At 35.9% G+C, this 14,436-nt stretch overlaps 1 protein-coding gene across 1 annotated transcript; it reads right to left on the minus strand.

Annotated features, from left to right (window-relative positions):
* Nucleotides 1-218: 218 nt before the first annotated feature.
* Nucleotides 219-7,828, minus strand: LOC126816293 (uncharacterized). Its single transcript, XM_050542620.1, has 6 exons — nt 7,692-7,828; nt 4,982-5,186; nt 4,667-4,687; nt 2,413-2,718; nt 1,469-1,630; nt 219-1,034 (listed from the first exon to the last, which is right to left on the minus strand). Exons 1-6 carry the CDS (start codon nt 7,722-7,724, stop codon nt 832-834), a joined length of 930 nt encoding a protein of 309 aa, XP_050398577.1. The 5' UTR covers nt 7,725-7,828; the 3' UTR covers nt 219-831.
* Nucleotides 7,829-14,436: the final 6,608 nt, after the last annotated feature.

Genomic DNA, 14,436 nt, shown 5'->3' on the forward strand with positions numbered 1-14,436 from the left:
AATTTGTCCCATGTCAGCTTATCTAAACTGTGTTCCTACAATAACTCTTTTAGTGACAGGGATAGTAACAGGGAATGAAATGAAATTAAATGGGGTTTAACTTCCATACTGTTCTTCTCTGACTTAGTGACAGGGATAGTGCTACTGTCAAACAAAACTCTTAAATACCAGCATTGCTCACAAAAACTGTGACCTATAGGCGTGATATTATATCAAAGTATACAAGTATTTTTTATTTATCTACATGTATATACTATGATAATACAATATTTACATTACTAAAATTTTTGCTATAAGTTACTATTACATACATTTTAATTGAAAGCGATTACAAATTACCAAAATTTGGATTTAAAATTTATAAAGCTCGAATATACACGTCATACGTCTTGATTAACAATAAATAATTCTTTAAACAACAACAAACTACATAATGTACAAAGATGGGTTTGTTTTAAAAAAACACAACACAATTTATATGGAAAACAATCACTGGTTTATATAGCACGATGTTGTGTTTTTTAATGTAATCACTAAATAGCATATTAGAACGTATACCTTATATGGGATCTACGGCGAAGCTCGTTTGCATACGGAAAAAAGTCCGGACTAAGACGGAAATTAATAAAAAAATATATAATGTAATAATGTATACTGAACTGGACACAACAACTTATCGCTTTAAGAATGATTTGAAGCATTTAAAATCAACGGATATAAATTCTGAATAATAATAATAAAAAACTGATTACAAAAGAAAGCTCTCTCTCTCTCTCTCTCTCTCTCTCTCTCATTAAATAATGATAATAATAATAATAATAAAATTGATGATTACAAACAAGGTTCTGAAGCTTTTGATAAGTCTGTAGAACAACGGGATGTTTGGTTATTTGTAAAATAGTGCCCGAAAGGACAATAAAGATTAAACTTTAGTTTCGATTGACATACAGCGTATTGTCGACATTTATCTTTAATTGGTATATAGAATCCATCTGGTTTTAGTGAACATGAGTACGGATCTCCAACACCTTGGGCTGAAATCAGAAAATGTAATCAGTTTTAGCTAAATCACTAGAAACAGTATTATAATATTGTCATCTCAATTAATACATGTAACTTATTGCTCAGATATAATTCTCCATCATTTTCTAATGAACTTATAATTTACAAACCTAACTATATACTCATGGATTAATGCAGTCAAAATGGTGATAATATTTTTAACAAACTTCAGTCTGTCCTCCACCCCCATAGGTAGCATTTTTTTCTTACAAGAGAACTTGTATATATATATAGCAATAAAATTTGAATCATAAACAACCCAAATCAGTTAATCAACACGCCTTGGGTCGGACTTAACTCGAAAAGTGCGTCAACCATGACTTGGAGTATTACATAGAAAATTTCGGAAAACTGTTATGTTGTAGACAGCTGAGGCGGAAATCTAAAAACACCAAAGAATACTTACGTGGAACGATATCACATAACTGTGTTTCTTTATTAAAACATCTATTCGATTCTTCACATGTATTATCAATTAATTGAGTTCCAAAGAGACAAAAAACACGAAGAAAACAATCATCATACGGATAATCTTTAAAACCAAACCGCTTATCTTTACAATAGTCACCTGAAATTGATATGTTAACATGGATTATTATTATTATTGTCTATTTAATTCAATAGGGTTTTGTTTTAGATTTAAATTCTATAAAGTCTAAAAAAATTTCATCAATATCGAATATCAGATGTTCAAGTCTTAACCCATACATAGCTCGGAATTGGCAAACTTTAATCCAGCAAACATGTACAGTAAAAATAGTTAATTCCATTTAGAGTGAAAAAGATAAAAGCGTTTATGCAATGTCCTTTTACTTTTGCTTGAGATGCATTTTGTAAGTTTTAGATAAAGATTTATGATGAGTCTTTGGAATTTTACAAAACCCGAATATCCGTTTTAATATTAATTTATTATATACATGTATTATGTACTATAACTGTTCTGTTCTCCTAGTGTTTTTGACACCATTGATCCTGAAATTATGGGTGTAGGATCTGGTTTCATGGAGCTAAGTCAAAGAGTTTTAGATTTAGGGAAAAAATAAGTTTTTCACTGATGTCGGCTGTTAATTTGCATATTGTGCATTATGTTATAAAGTGACTATGTGCTAAATGTGTTTATTTACTTCCCTGGCCACGAAAACATGGGTTTAGATACAATTTCCACCCAAAATATTTTGGAACATTTTTAGTATGACGTGCTGGGAACCTTAATGAAATGCATACCATCAAAAGAAATTCTGTTGTAATTTGTTTTGGGCTGGGCCCTTTTTTCAGCTAGATTGACTGGACTATATACACAGTACACATATTTGATGAAAATTTGATATAAACGATTAAAGACGGACTTACTTTCTAAAATGTATAGCTGTTCACAGGCTTGTAACTGAGTTTGGTTTTCATATTTCACATTACAACATAAAGTTGTGTCATTTAAATCAATATCAAATGTTTTAGTAAATGATGACCGTTGATGAATACATTGAAATCCCTCTGATGTTTCCACTGTTTGATGGTTAACATTGTATGGTGAAATAGTTGTACCATTATTATACTCTATAGACCAACTGACTTGACTACCTGCTTTACTGTTGCAAGAAAATGTCTCAGATTGTACCCCCTCTAGTAAATATCTTGGTATTTCTAATCTTGGTAGAACTAAAACATGAACAAAAAATTGAGTTAATTGAATTGTTAAATTTCACGATGCGTCATTTTAGTGCCACAAAACTACAATATCAGTCCAAAAATGGTTCAATTCTGTTCAGTATATATAAAAGATATTGTGCGGAATTGAAATTTCATCTACCTTTGCTGCTAACTATGCAACAAACCCGCCACCATTTTGTTGTTTTTGAAAATTTATTGGCAGGCCTTGTTTAATTTCGATTGGATCCAAGCAGTGACATTATCTAGCATTGGTATGATAAAAGTTATGAAACAAGCATTAATTATCGCGACGAGAGTAAGAGGTCTTGATTTTACAATTACTCATAGATTTCAACTTTACAAATGTTCACAAGTTAATAAACTGCATAACACATAATGGAACACTCAAAATAATTATGCAAAGCTTCAAGGTAATCCACGAAGTGACTTGTTGGTTTTATAAAGTCGCGCACCATTTTTTTTTTTTATAAACATATTTTATTCACTATAAATGAATGGGAAATTGGGGAACAGGCAAAATGCCTATGTCAGACCCCTATCCCTATTTACAATACAAATTATATACTAATAATGAAAAGCAGTATATACAATATATACAACCCTTACTTAGTTGAGTACACCTAGAGTATTATAGTATGTAATAATAATAATAATATTAATAATAATAATAACAACAACAATAATAGTTTAAAATCGTTTAGATAAATTGAAGTATGATTGAACTGTTGTAAAGATAAGGTTATTAATTTCGTTTGTGGAGTCATGCAAGCCATAGAGTAGAGTTATGCTGTTCTTATACTCATCAGGTAATGTAGAAATGGTTTTTCGTCGAGAAGTATTGAAGTTTGGACAGTGTAAAAGATAGTGTTCGCTATCCTCGAAAAGGTGACCACAATTGCAAGCTGGATTTTCAGAGATGTGTCTAAAAAACAGGTGACCATTTAAGTCACTGCATGAGAGTCGTAGTTTGCTGTGGATAATTTCAGTTTTCCTAGAGCCAATGTAGAAATGTTTTGGGGGTTTAGAGTCATGTTCGGAGAGCTTCTGTTTAAAAGAAGAGAGACTTGTTGCACGTTTTGTTGACTGGTCTAACCGGTTCCATTCCTTTATTGCGGATGGTACAAATGAGTTGGAAAATATTTTCGTTCTACACCGATATTCAGTGAAATCATTTATATTTCTAAAATTGTACGAAGATTTTCTAGGGAGTGGAAATAGTGTAGAAAGATAATTTGGTGTAGTATTATTGAAGATTTTATAAACAAGAATAAGTTTGTGTCTTCGTCGACGTTCTTTTAGAGGAATGAAACCGGTCTCTTTGTAAAGAGAATCGTGGCTCGTACCTTTAACCGCTCCGCAGATTGTGCGTAGTGCGTCCAGTTGCAAGTGCTCAAGTTGATTTGTTAGTAGTTCCGAACACCCATCCCAAACGATATCCGCGTAGTCGAAGTGAGGCAGAATGTAAGCGATATAGATAGTCAGTAAGGATCTGCGTTTCAAGCGATATTTTAGAGACCTCAAACAGTTTACTAGTTTTGATACTTTTTTGCATAAATTTCCTATGTGGACATCCCATTTGCCGTTATTTTGAAATGTAAGGCCCAAATGTTTATGGAAAGAAACTTCATTTATTTTTACAGAATTAAAAATTAGTGGTGGCTTAGTAATTTTCGTTTTAGTGCTGATCGTCAAAGTTTCAGTTTTAAGGGGATTAAAGGTAACCAGCCAGGTTTTAGCCCAATCATTAATAGTTTCGAGATCAGTATTAAGAGTATTGGCGCTTGCAATCGGGTCATCGATTTTGAGGAAGAGCGAGGTATCATCGGCAAATAATCTGACATTTGATTTAATATTTAATGGTCGCGCACCATTAAAGTTAACGGATTGGCGGACACCATATCATAAAAAAACAAAATTGTAATTCTGAAAAGATTACCTTCACTTGCTTCGGAGGAATCTGTAAAGAAAACATATAATACAGACGTCTTAGAAACTACAATCCAATTGACAAAATAAAAACGACACGAAATTCAAATTTGGTTATTTCAAAATTAATCTCATTATTCGTTTATCAGTCAACCTTGGAAACCCGATCCGATTCAGTCTAACACGGTCTAATAAACAAACTCGAAAATATAGTCAAGTCAAATGAAATACAGAAAGCGATATATTTACAAAATAAATATTCAGATTCATCATTCACGTAATTCAGAGCGAATGTAGAGATATAGATATGAAACATGTAGCTTACTTGGTAGAGCTAGAAAAAGTAACAGTGCCAACAAACAATGTGCAAACATACAGGATTTTGACGGTCCGCCAGACTTCGTTTTCTCTTCAATGCTGCTGCCTAAATTGAAGGATTCGGTGCTGTCTGGTGCAGTGAAGAGGTTGTGGTCGCCATATGAAGAGCCACCGTTGTGATCTTTGATTGAAATTCGAAATCTAGTCGATGGCTATATAAAACAAAAGAAAATGAATGAGATACAATAAAAAAAAAACTCTGTCGACAGATATTTTTTTGAAAGAGTTACATTTAAAATGGATCCAATGTGTGGAGAGGATAAAGAGCGTACGGTAAAAAGAGTATCCTTTATTTCTCTTGAAGTGTTTAATTTTTAAAAGATAAAAGCATCAGTATCGGCAAAACTTTTTATGCCCGGCTTTCACGTGATCTACGAATGATACGAATCGCTCGGAAAAGTGGTGAATCGAAATTTGACGCGATTCGGCAAAATAAGAGAATCCAGAACTGCTACGAATGTGTACGAATCAAATAAGAATCACTCAGGAAATCGGAAAAAGTTTAAATTCTGGACGATTCGTAGCATTCGTAGCCTATAGGGCCACAAAGGGTTTTGTTTCAAAAATCACTTACAAACTTCAAGAAGCGTGCACGATTTATCTACGAATCGGAAAAAGTTTGGATTTGGGTCGATTCTTAGCAATTGTAGCCCACGCGAAAGCCGGGTATTACCGATATTATAAAATCTTTTTCAGGTTTACTCGACGAATAGAAGCGCTGAAGATTCTCAAAGTCCACACGAACTTGTTTCTTGGGCGTTGATTGGTCTACAGGTGATGTTTTTCCAGTATAGAACTCATAATGATCATGGAGATTCTGCCAGTCTTGTTTCAGGATTTCGCGATTAACAAAACGGAAGTGATCACTGATTTTTCGAAAAATCAAGGGCCATAATTCAGGAAGTTACTGTCCGATATGCGCGAATATCGAAAGGAACCAAGATCTTTGGGTTATAAACCTGTATTTCAAGATTCATCAAAATCGGGTGAAAATTGTGACCTCTAAAGAGTCTACAACCTTGATATACCATATTTTTTTTACAATATTGGCGTACGAGGGGCGGCTATTTTGTCCGTCAGTTTTGGTCCGATTTACACGAAATTCGAACTTAAGCAAGAAGTTACGGTCCGATATGCGCAAATATCGAAAGGAAACAAGATCTTTTGGTTATAAATATATATTTCAAGTTTCATCAAAATCGGATCAAAATTGTGACCTCTAGAAGATCCACAAGCTAAAAACACGATTTTTCGTACAATCAGGGGCCATAATCCATGAAGTTACGGGCCGATACATGCCAATATCGAAAGTAACCGAGATCTTAGGGAGATAAACCTATATTTCAAGTTTCGTTGAAATCGGATAAAAATTGTGACCTGTAGAGTGTCCACAAACAATTGTGGACGGACGGACGGACAGGGGCGACGACAATATACGTCCACATCAAAATGTTGGCGTATAAAAATCGTGGACAGAAATGTGCATTCCATACCCGGTTGATCCATGTTATTCTACTTTTCTAGTTACAGGTTGAACTTTTCTTTCGTAATCATAACTTACTGTCCTCAATACGCAGCCGTTTTAAAGGGGTGAAAAAATATCGTCATTCTCCCTATGGGCTGTCGCTGAAAAGTAGTGCCTGGAATTAGAAATGAGTCGCTGCTCGACGTCCAGGGTAAATGAACAGGCGGGATCAGGAGACCAAGATCAAGCACAAAGCCCCATGGTAAAAGTAAAATATCGACTACATACAAGGGACCTGAAAGAACGTTATTGTAGTAGTAGTCTGGCACATTTGTTAGTGTGCGTTCATATAATACAAACCAAAATAGACAAAAGTAGAGTGCGCCTGCATTTTAATTTGTAGGGTTTATTTGTCAACCCAGACAGACATAACTTTTATGTGTACATTCAAATAATTCAATTTTCTTTCCAAACATGTACTTTGGATACGAAATAAACTTCAGTTGGGAATTACACATTGAGGTAAAATAGGTGCGTACATCTAATGTACGAATATAATACACAAGATCAGTTATTTAGGTGGAATTCAGTAACTGAATAAAATAACACATGACACATGGAATACAAGCCAGTGATAGACTTCTACTTAACTTGTATTCCATATAATTGTGACATGGGTTACAATGATCATGTAATGCGAATTTTAGATATCATAATTAAAATATTTAACGCATGGCATTAATTGTCCCTACAAAAAGAAATTGCAAATATTCTCCTTAAATACCAATAACACTGCCTACATCAGTGGTTCTCAAACTTCTTTCGCCAACAGCACACATTGGAACACATGAAAGAATAGCGGCACACCTGGCTAAATATATATGAAAAATATTTGATTTTTTAAAAATATAACCGTAGACACAGATAGCCAGAAACACACAGAGTATACCGTATATACACCGTTCTTTATTGTTTCTCGTCGCAGTCCTTGTAGAGTTTAACTGTTTGTACTAACATCCCCTTCCAGTCTGACAGGGAAGGGAACTAGTCCTCCTCGAGGTACATTGTGAACCGAAGAAACTAATTAATACATGTGAGAACTTTTAAAGATCACAAGTCAATAACGTATGGACACTCCGTTATTTTATATGTGTGATCGGACAGGGCGAAAAACGTGAATATGTGAACTAACCTTGTCGACAGCTTGTTCATTTCTGCTATCCATGGAAATAGCTATAAATTTAACAATAATTTTCAATATTGAAGTGTTAATCCTTTGACGTTTACTCAAAACCGAACCTATAGGATGTCCAGAACTAAAAATCTGGGACAGACAGAAACACCCAGTATTATATATGGACAATTAACCATACAATTTCTTTATCGTTGAATTGGCTTTTGTATTTTTCTCGAAAGGAAAGTAATTAGCTATTATATCGAACTTGGATCAATACAGAAGGTTTGTATTTGGATATTATGCAGTTTTTTTTACTGTAAGTTAAAACGTAATAGTGTCTCCTATACAATGTTAACATTTCTGTCACTACTTATGACTGTAACATTCTTTATAACTATAATGTTAAACTGTTTTTGAGATACAGATGTGACGTCACCCTTTGATGTTAGTATACCAATATTTCAAATTATGGTACGGGCAACGTGCCATTCATACATTATTTATACTCGTTGTAACATTGGAAATATTTGACCCGCGTGACGTATTTCTTTGAAGTGCACGTACTGCATATTGTCTGTATTTTAAGTTGTGTAATGGTCTCGTGCAAGATACGTTTATCTCCAAAAGATCCCGGTGCGTTTCAAAATTGGCATATATCGGATGATTGTACGAAAAATCTCGTTTTTAACTTGTGGACATGTCGGGTTTTTGATGAGTCTTAAGTCGGATTCAAGTTCCCACCTCTGTAAGATTTTCACTGTTGATATTTTTAATGTTTTTTTTTTAAAGTTACTGATGGACATTTGAATATATCACCTTTACACATCAATGATGGTTGAGTTCAAATGTCTTAAAAATCTGACGCAAACTGCCAGACAAAATGGTCGCCCCTTGTACGCAAATAGTCTAAAAGTATGTAATACCAAGGTTGTGAACACTCTAGAAATGTATGATTATAATCCAAAGATCTTGGTTCCTTTCGATATTTTCACATATCGGACAGTAATTTCCTGGATTATGGACCCTGATTGTACGAAAAATCACGTTTTTAGCTTGTGGCCCCTCTAGAGGTCACAATTTTTATCCGATTTTAAAAGTATTTAAATGTATCATTTCACACCCTAATGACGGTTGAGTTCGAAAATCGGACCGAAACTTCCTGACAAAACGGCCGCTCCTTGTACGCAAATAGTATAAAAGTATGACCTATTTTTATATCTAATTCCAACTGCCAAGGGATATTTCACGGGACCTCGGTTTTTCGTCACATCCAAAAGACTATACGGCGGTGGGTAAGGGGCTGGCTCGCTAACAGAAGGTCCGGGGTTCGATCCCGGTGTTGACCGAAAAAGTTCTGCATGATTTTCCAATGTAGTTTCCTCTTGTGCAATGTGCAGGACAGAGGGCGTCTAGTCGTTCGGATGGGACAAAAAAAGAGGTTCCGTGTACGTGGGCAGACAGTAGCCCTCATCGCCCATTACACGTATGGAGTATATGCCCGTCTTCATTAGCCCTGTCGGTACAGACGTTAATCCTCATTTCATTTCATTTCTAGTACTTAGTACATGAACCATAGGAGTATAACAAGTAATATAACAATCTTGTTTACTTACTTGATATCCGAATATATTAGTGTTCGATCCCTGCATTGGCTGAGAAAGTTCATCCAGATTTTCCGGCGTGCCCCCCCCCCACTTGTCGGTGATGCAGGACGGATGGCCTGACAAGGACAGCTGTCTAGTCCTTCGGATGAGACGAAAAACCCAGGTCCCGTGTATACGTTGGAATGCACGTAAAAGATCACTTGGCAGTTGGAATTCGATATAAGAGTAGGCGATAGTGCCGCTGCCCGGGCAAAATTTCCCTCATAGCACACTGGATGGCGTATGCCCGTTTCATTAGCCCAGTTTAGCAGCAGAACAGTAGGACGTTAAACCCCATATCTTTTCATTTCCGAATATATTTCATAAGTATGGTTCGTCCCTGTTAACGGGAAAGCGGCATCGTTAGAATTCCGCGTAGTTTCCGTGAAACGGGTTTGTTCACGTGCTTAGCTGATCCGTCCTGCAGCACTGACAATATACTATTTGCGAATAGTCGTTCGAATGGGACGTAAAAGAACCCTTCACAGCTGGAATTCGAAAAGAAAATGTAGGGGGTATCGACATTGTCCAGACAAAATAACCCCCACCACATATTGCATTGCGTAGGCCAGTCTTCCTTATCCCGGTCGGAGCTGAAGAGTAGGCCTTAACACCCCATTCATTTCATTTAATTTACTTGCAAACAAAGCGAGGTTTAGATCTTCTAGTTTGTAACTACGAGCCAAACCAAGACGCCGGGATTATCAGTAATTTTTCATTTAAACATACATAGAATCCGATTAACTCGCAATAGGGCCTATGTTTTCAAACAAACAATCATTTCATATCTATCTGTATAATATAACTGTTTAGAAACAGGATATTCTTATGTGAGTGGTTATACCATCATACTACATTATCAAAGAATTTTTTGAAAAGGAAGGAACTGACGAGTTTCCTGATTGCACTCAGTCATATAATATTATAGACCAGTAAATTTATCTATGTATACATTTCGGGCTATATTATATGTACATAATATGCGACAAATCCTGTTATATTTTTTTTAGGAATTGTGAAATCATAAACCACATAACTTACCTGTAACGATCATCTGAAATTGTTTTAAAGAGAAACTCTTCACTGCATAGGTACAACTATTTATTATTGGTTCAAATTAGATGTGTGCATAATTTGATGCAATCCACCAATCCATTCAGAAGAACAAACGTTTTATTGACAATTTATATTGGTTGTCAACTTCAGCGAACGCCCGTCCAAAATGCTTTGCCCAAGCACATTTAAATGAACATCCCAATCTAACCATATAACCATCTCAAATTACTATTAGAGTCGTACAGCAGGCAGCGGGCTTTAAGATGTTCAACGCATACTCTTCGAAGAATTCGTACTGCGCCGATCTATACAAATGTGGGATACCCACTGTGGCTCTGAGAGTACGGTATCATGGTCTACCCTTGTCAGTGTGTCCGAAAGGAACGTCGTCCGTTCGTTCAAACCGGACAATGATTGCCAGCACGTTAAAGATCCCCCGATCCTTGTAAATCATATCAAACTAGGCTGTAGCCCACTGTCAGGGTACAATTTCCCTCTGTTTGTGTAGAAGCTAATCCCCATTTTATGTTGTTTTTGATTGAGGGCCTCCGACCGGATTTCTTTTGTTAAAATCTCCAAAAACAAAAATGAAAGAAAACGCCGAATCCGGGGAGAAAACTTGATATGAACCCCTATGACAGGGGTCCCCTATGCAATGGAGGGGGTCCCTGAATCGGAGAAAAGGGGTCCTCTTGACTTGAGTGCAAGGCCCCCCTTGACTTCAGTCAAGGGCCCCGTTTACATCAGTGCAAGAGCCCCTGCATGATCTCCAATAGTAAGGCAGATGCGTCACCCCATTATTCACCACGTTCTTGGTAGCCTTGATACCAACATCCTTCGATATATTCTATCGCTACCAGGATTTACTAGACCCCGTATTCAAATTAGTTGCTAGTATATGTACGTTTGTTGATTATCAACAAATGTCGAGCAATCTTATCTTTCGGGCAGACGAGTAAAATGTAGTAAAATTGATAGAATTTTTGCTCTTTAAATTGATGGTAGAGAGAGAGATAGAGAGAGGGTGTGTGTAGGTGAGTGTGTGTGTGTGTGCGTGTGTGTGTGTGTGTGTGGGGGGGGGGGTAACGTCCACTCGGCACAAACTAGGTCATTTGGGGACTAACACGGTTCAATTTTATTTCAACAATTCGCTTGCGCGTAGGGGTCTTTGCCAGTGGGAGGAAACCGGAGGACAGAGAAAACAGACGACCCTACTCCTTGTCACGTACAACCAGGGAACCGAAACCACGCCAGCTAACTCAATAACAGACGTTATGATACAGCGCGCACATGCTAACCATTCGGTCATCCCCTTCGCCCCCCATATCTTTAAATAATTGTTGGGTTCACATACACATATTGTATAGAAATCATGAGTGACGGATTTCGACATAAAAGGAGTTATAATTTGGTAAACATTTAATTCTGGTAGCAAGTCCCCACTGTCCATATAAGGGTGGTTTTCGACGTCATTAGGCTAATTAACCAATCATTATAATTAATTATGTCATATTTGACCAATTAGATAATTGAAGGTCCAAACCCGAAGCTCCAAGACTATCATTTATCAAGTCCGTACACCTACCGAGCAGGTTATCTGGATTTCACCGAGATCTCGCCATGGTTTTCAGTTACGGTTTAAACAACACATGCGCGAATTCTGCGGCAAGAACCATTGGAGCTACCTTTGAATAAGGTGGGAAGTCAACTCAAAACAAGTACACAATATACAAACGGACACTGTTCCTTTTTTTCACGCCCAAATTTTCATGTGGACGTATATTGTCGTCGCCCGTGTCCGTCCGTCCGTCCTTCGGTCCACAGTTGTTTGTGGACACTCTACAGGTCACAATTCTTATCCTATTTTGACGAAACCCTGAAATATAGGTTTATTTCCAAAAGATCTCGGTTGCTTTCGATATTGGCATGTATCGGATCGAAACTTCATGGATTATGGCCCCTGATTGTACGAAAAATCACGTTTTTAGTTTGTGGACCCTATAGAGGTCACAATTTTATACCGATTTTGATGAAACTTGACATGCATGTTTATAACCCAAAGATTTTGGTTCCTTTCGATATTTGTGCATATCGGATCGTAACTTCCTGAATAATATTATGGCCCCTGATTGTACGAAAAATCCCCTTTTTTAGCTTGTGGTCCTCTGGAGGTCACAACTATTATCCAATTTAAAAAAAACCGTTTGATTATATCACCGTTACACCGTAATGAATGTTGAGTTCAAATTTCGTGAAAATCGGACCAAAATTGCTGAACAAAATGGCCGCCGCTCGTACGCGAATAGTGTAAAAATATGGTATATCAAGGTTGTGGACCCAGTAGAGGTCACAATTTTCACCCGATTTTGATGAAACTTGAAATGCATGTTTATAACCCACAGATCTTGGTTCTTTTCGATATTCGCGCATATCAATTTGTAATTTCCTGAATTGTGGCCCCTGATTGTATGAACAACTGCGTTTTTAGCTTGTGGTCCCTTTAGAGGTCACAATTATTATCTGATTTAAAAAAAAAACGTTTTAGTATAATAATAATAATAATAATAATAATAATAAAAACTTTATTTAATGAGGCAACGTATTTAGTTTGCAAAACCCCCCCCAAAAAACCCAACTAATCTTCCATAGGTCCCTCCTAAGCTACAAAGATATATATACATGTAATATCAGGATGAATTTAAAATCATTAGAAATGCAATAGCATTTTAAAGTGGTAAGTTTGATAAGTCACTCCCAAACTCCCAAACTACAAAACATATACATTATACAAGTAGAATATAGGAAGAACACTATAATTACACACAAAATAAAATAGAATGCAGTTGCAAGTTAAAAATAATAAGTATGTCATCAGTTGAATATTATGGTTCCTTCAGTGTGCAAAATAAATGAGTTTTCAGTTTTATCTTAAAATTTTCAACATTTTTACACATCTTTATATCAAAAGGCAGATTGTTCCATAAAAGACATGTAGAATAATGAAAAGTACGTTTCATGGATTCCGTTTTGCATTTTTGAAGAAAAAGAGATTTACTGGTCTGTGAACGGATATCCGTTTTGGAAACAAGAGATTTTTCAATAAAATCGGAATTTAGATAAAGTGGAGTATTAAATGTAATAATTTTGAATGATAAGACAATTTTATTGTAAAGAATCCTCTGTGTAAGGGTAAGCCAACCGAATTTAGTAAATAAAGAGGTGGTCGGAGTTTCAATCGGTGCATCAAGAATAGTTCTTGCTGCCCTCTTTTGTAATTTTAAAAGAATGTCTAATCTACTTTTGGTAGCATTTCCCCAAATAATAGAGCAATAATCAAATATTGGTAGTATGTAACTGTTATAAAACAAAATTCTTGTCTCCTAAGGTAAATGATCTTTTATCGAAATTTAGGAGAAATATTTTTGGTGCAAGTTTTTTTTAAACATATCTGCTATCTGTGCTTCCCAATTAAGGTCTTGGTCAATTTGAATTCCAAGTAATTTTGGCGGTAGTAACCTTCACAATTTTTACACCATGGAGTAATAAAGTTAGGTTTTTCTGATTTCTTTTGTGTTTTGATGAAATCAGCATTGTTTTTGTTTTCGAAGGATTGATTACACTCTAATGATGGTTGAGTTTGAAATTCGTGAAATTCGGAACAAAACTGCCGGACAAAATGGCCACCCCTCGTACGCAAATAGTGTAAATATATGGTGTATCAAGGTTGTGGACCCTCTAGAAGTCACAATTTTGCTCCCATTTTGTTGAAACTTAAAATATATCTTTATAATCAAAAGATCTTGGTTCCTGTCGATATTCGCGCATATTGGATCGTAACTTCCTGAATAATGGCCCTTGATTGTTCGAAAAATCGCCTTTTGTTTAGCTTGTTCTCTATCCATCTCTTGCAAAATGTGGCCGTAACTTGCCTGGCAGCCACTGGGTTAATATCACTATTGTTGTTATTTGGGGGCTTTGTAATATTAGAAAATATTGCTAGGAATATATATATATTTCTTTAATAAGCCGCATGTCTCTTTAAGGTTTGCTTTTAGATTATA

Source organism: Patella vulgata, chromosome 1 (genome assembly GCF_932274485.2).
Source record: "Patella vulgata chromosome 1, xgPatVulg1.2, whole genome shotgun sequence".
NCBI classification, from domain to species: Eukaryota; Metazoa; Mollusca; class Gastropoda; family Patellidae; genus Patella; species Patella vulgata.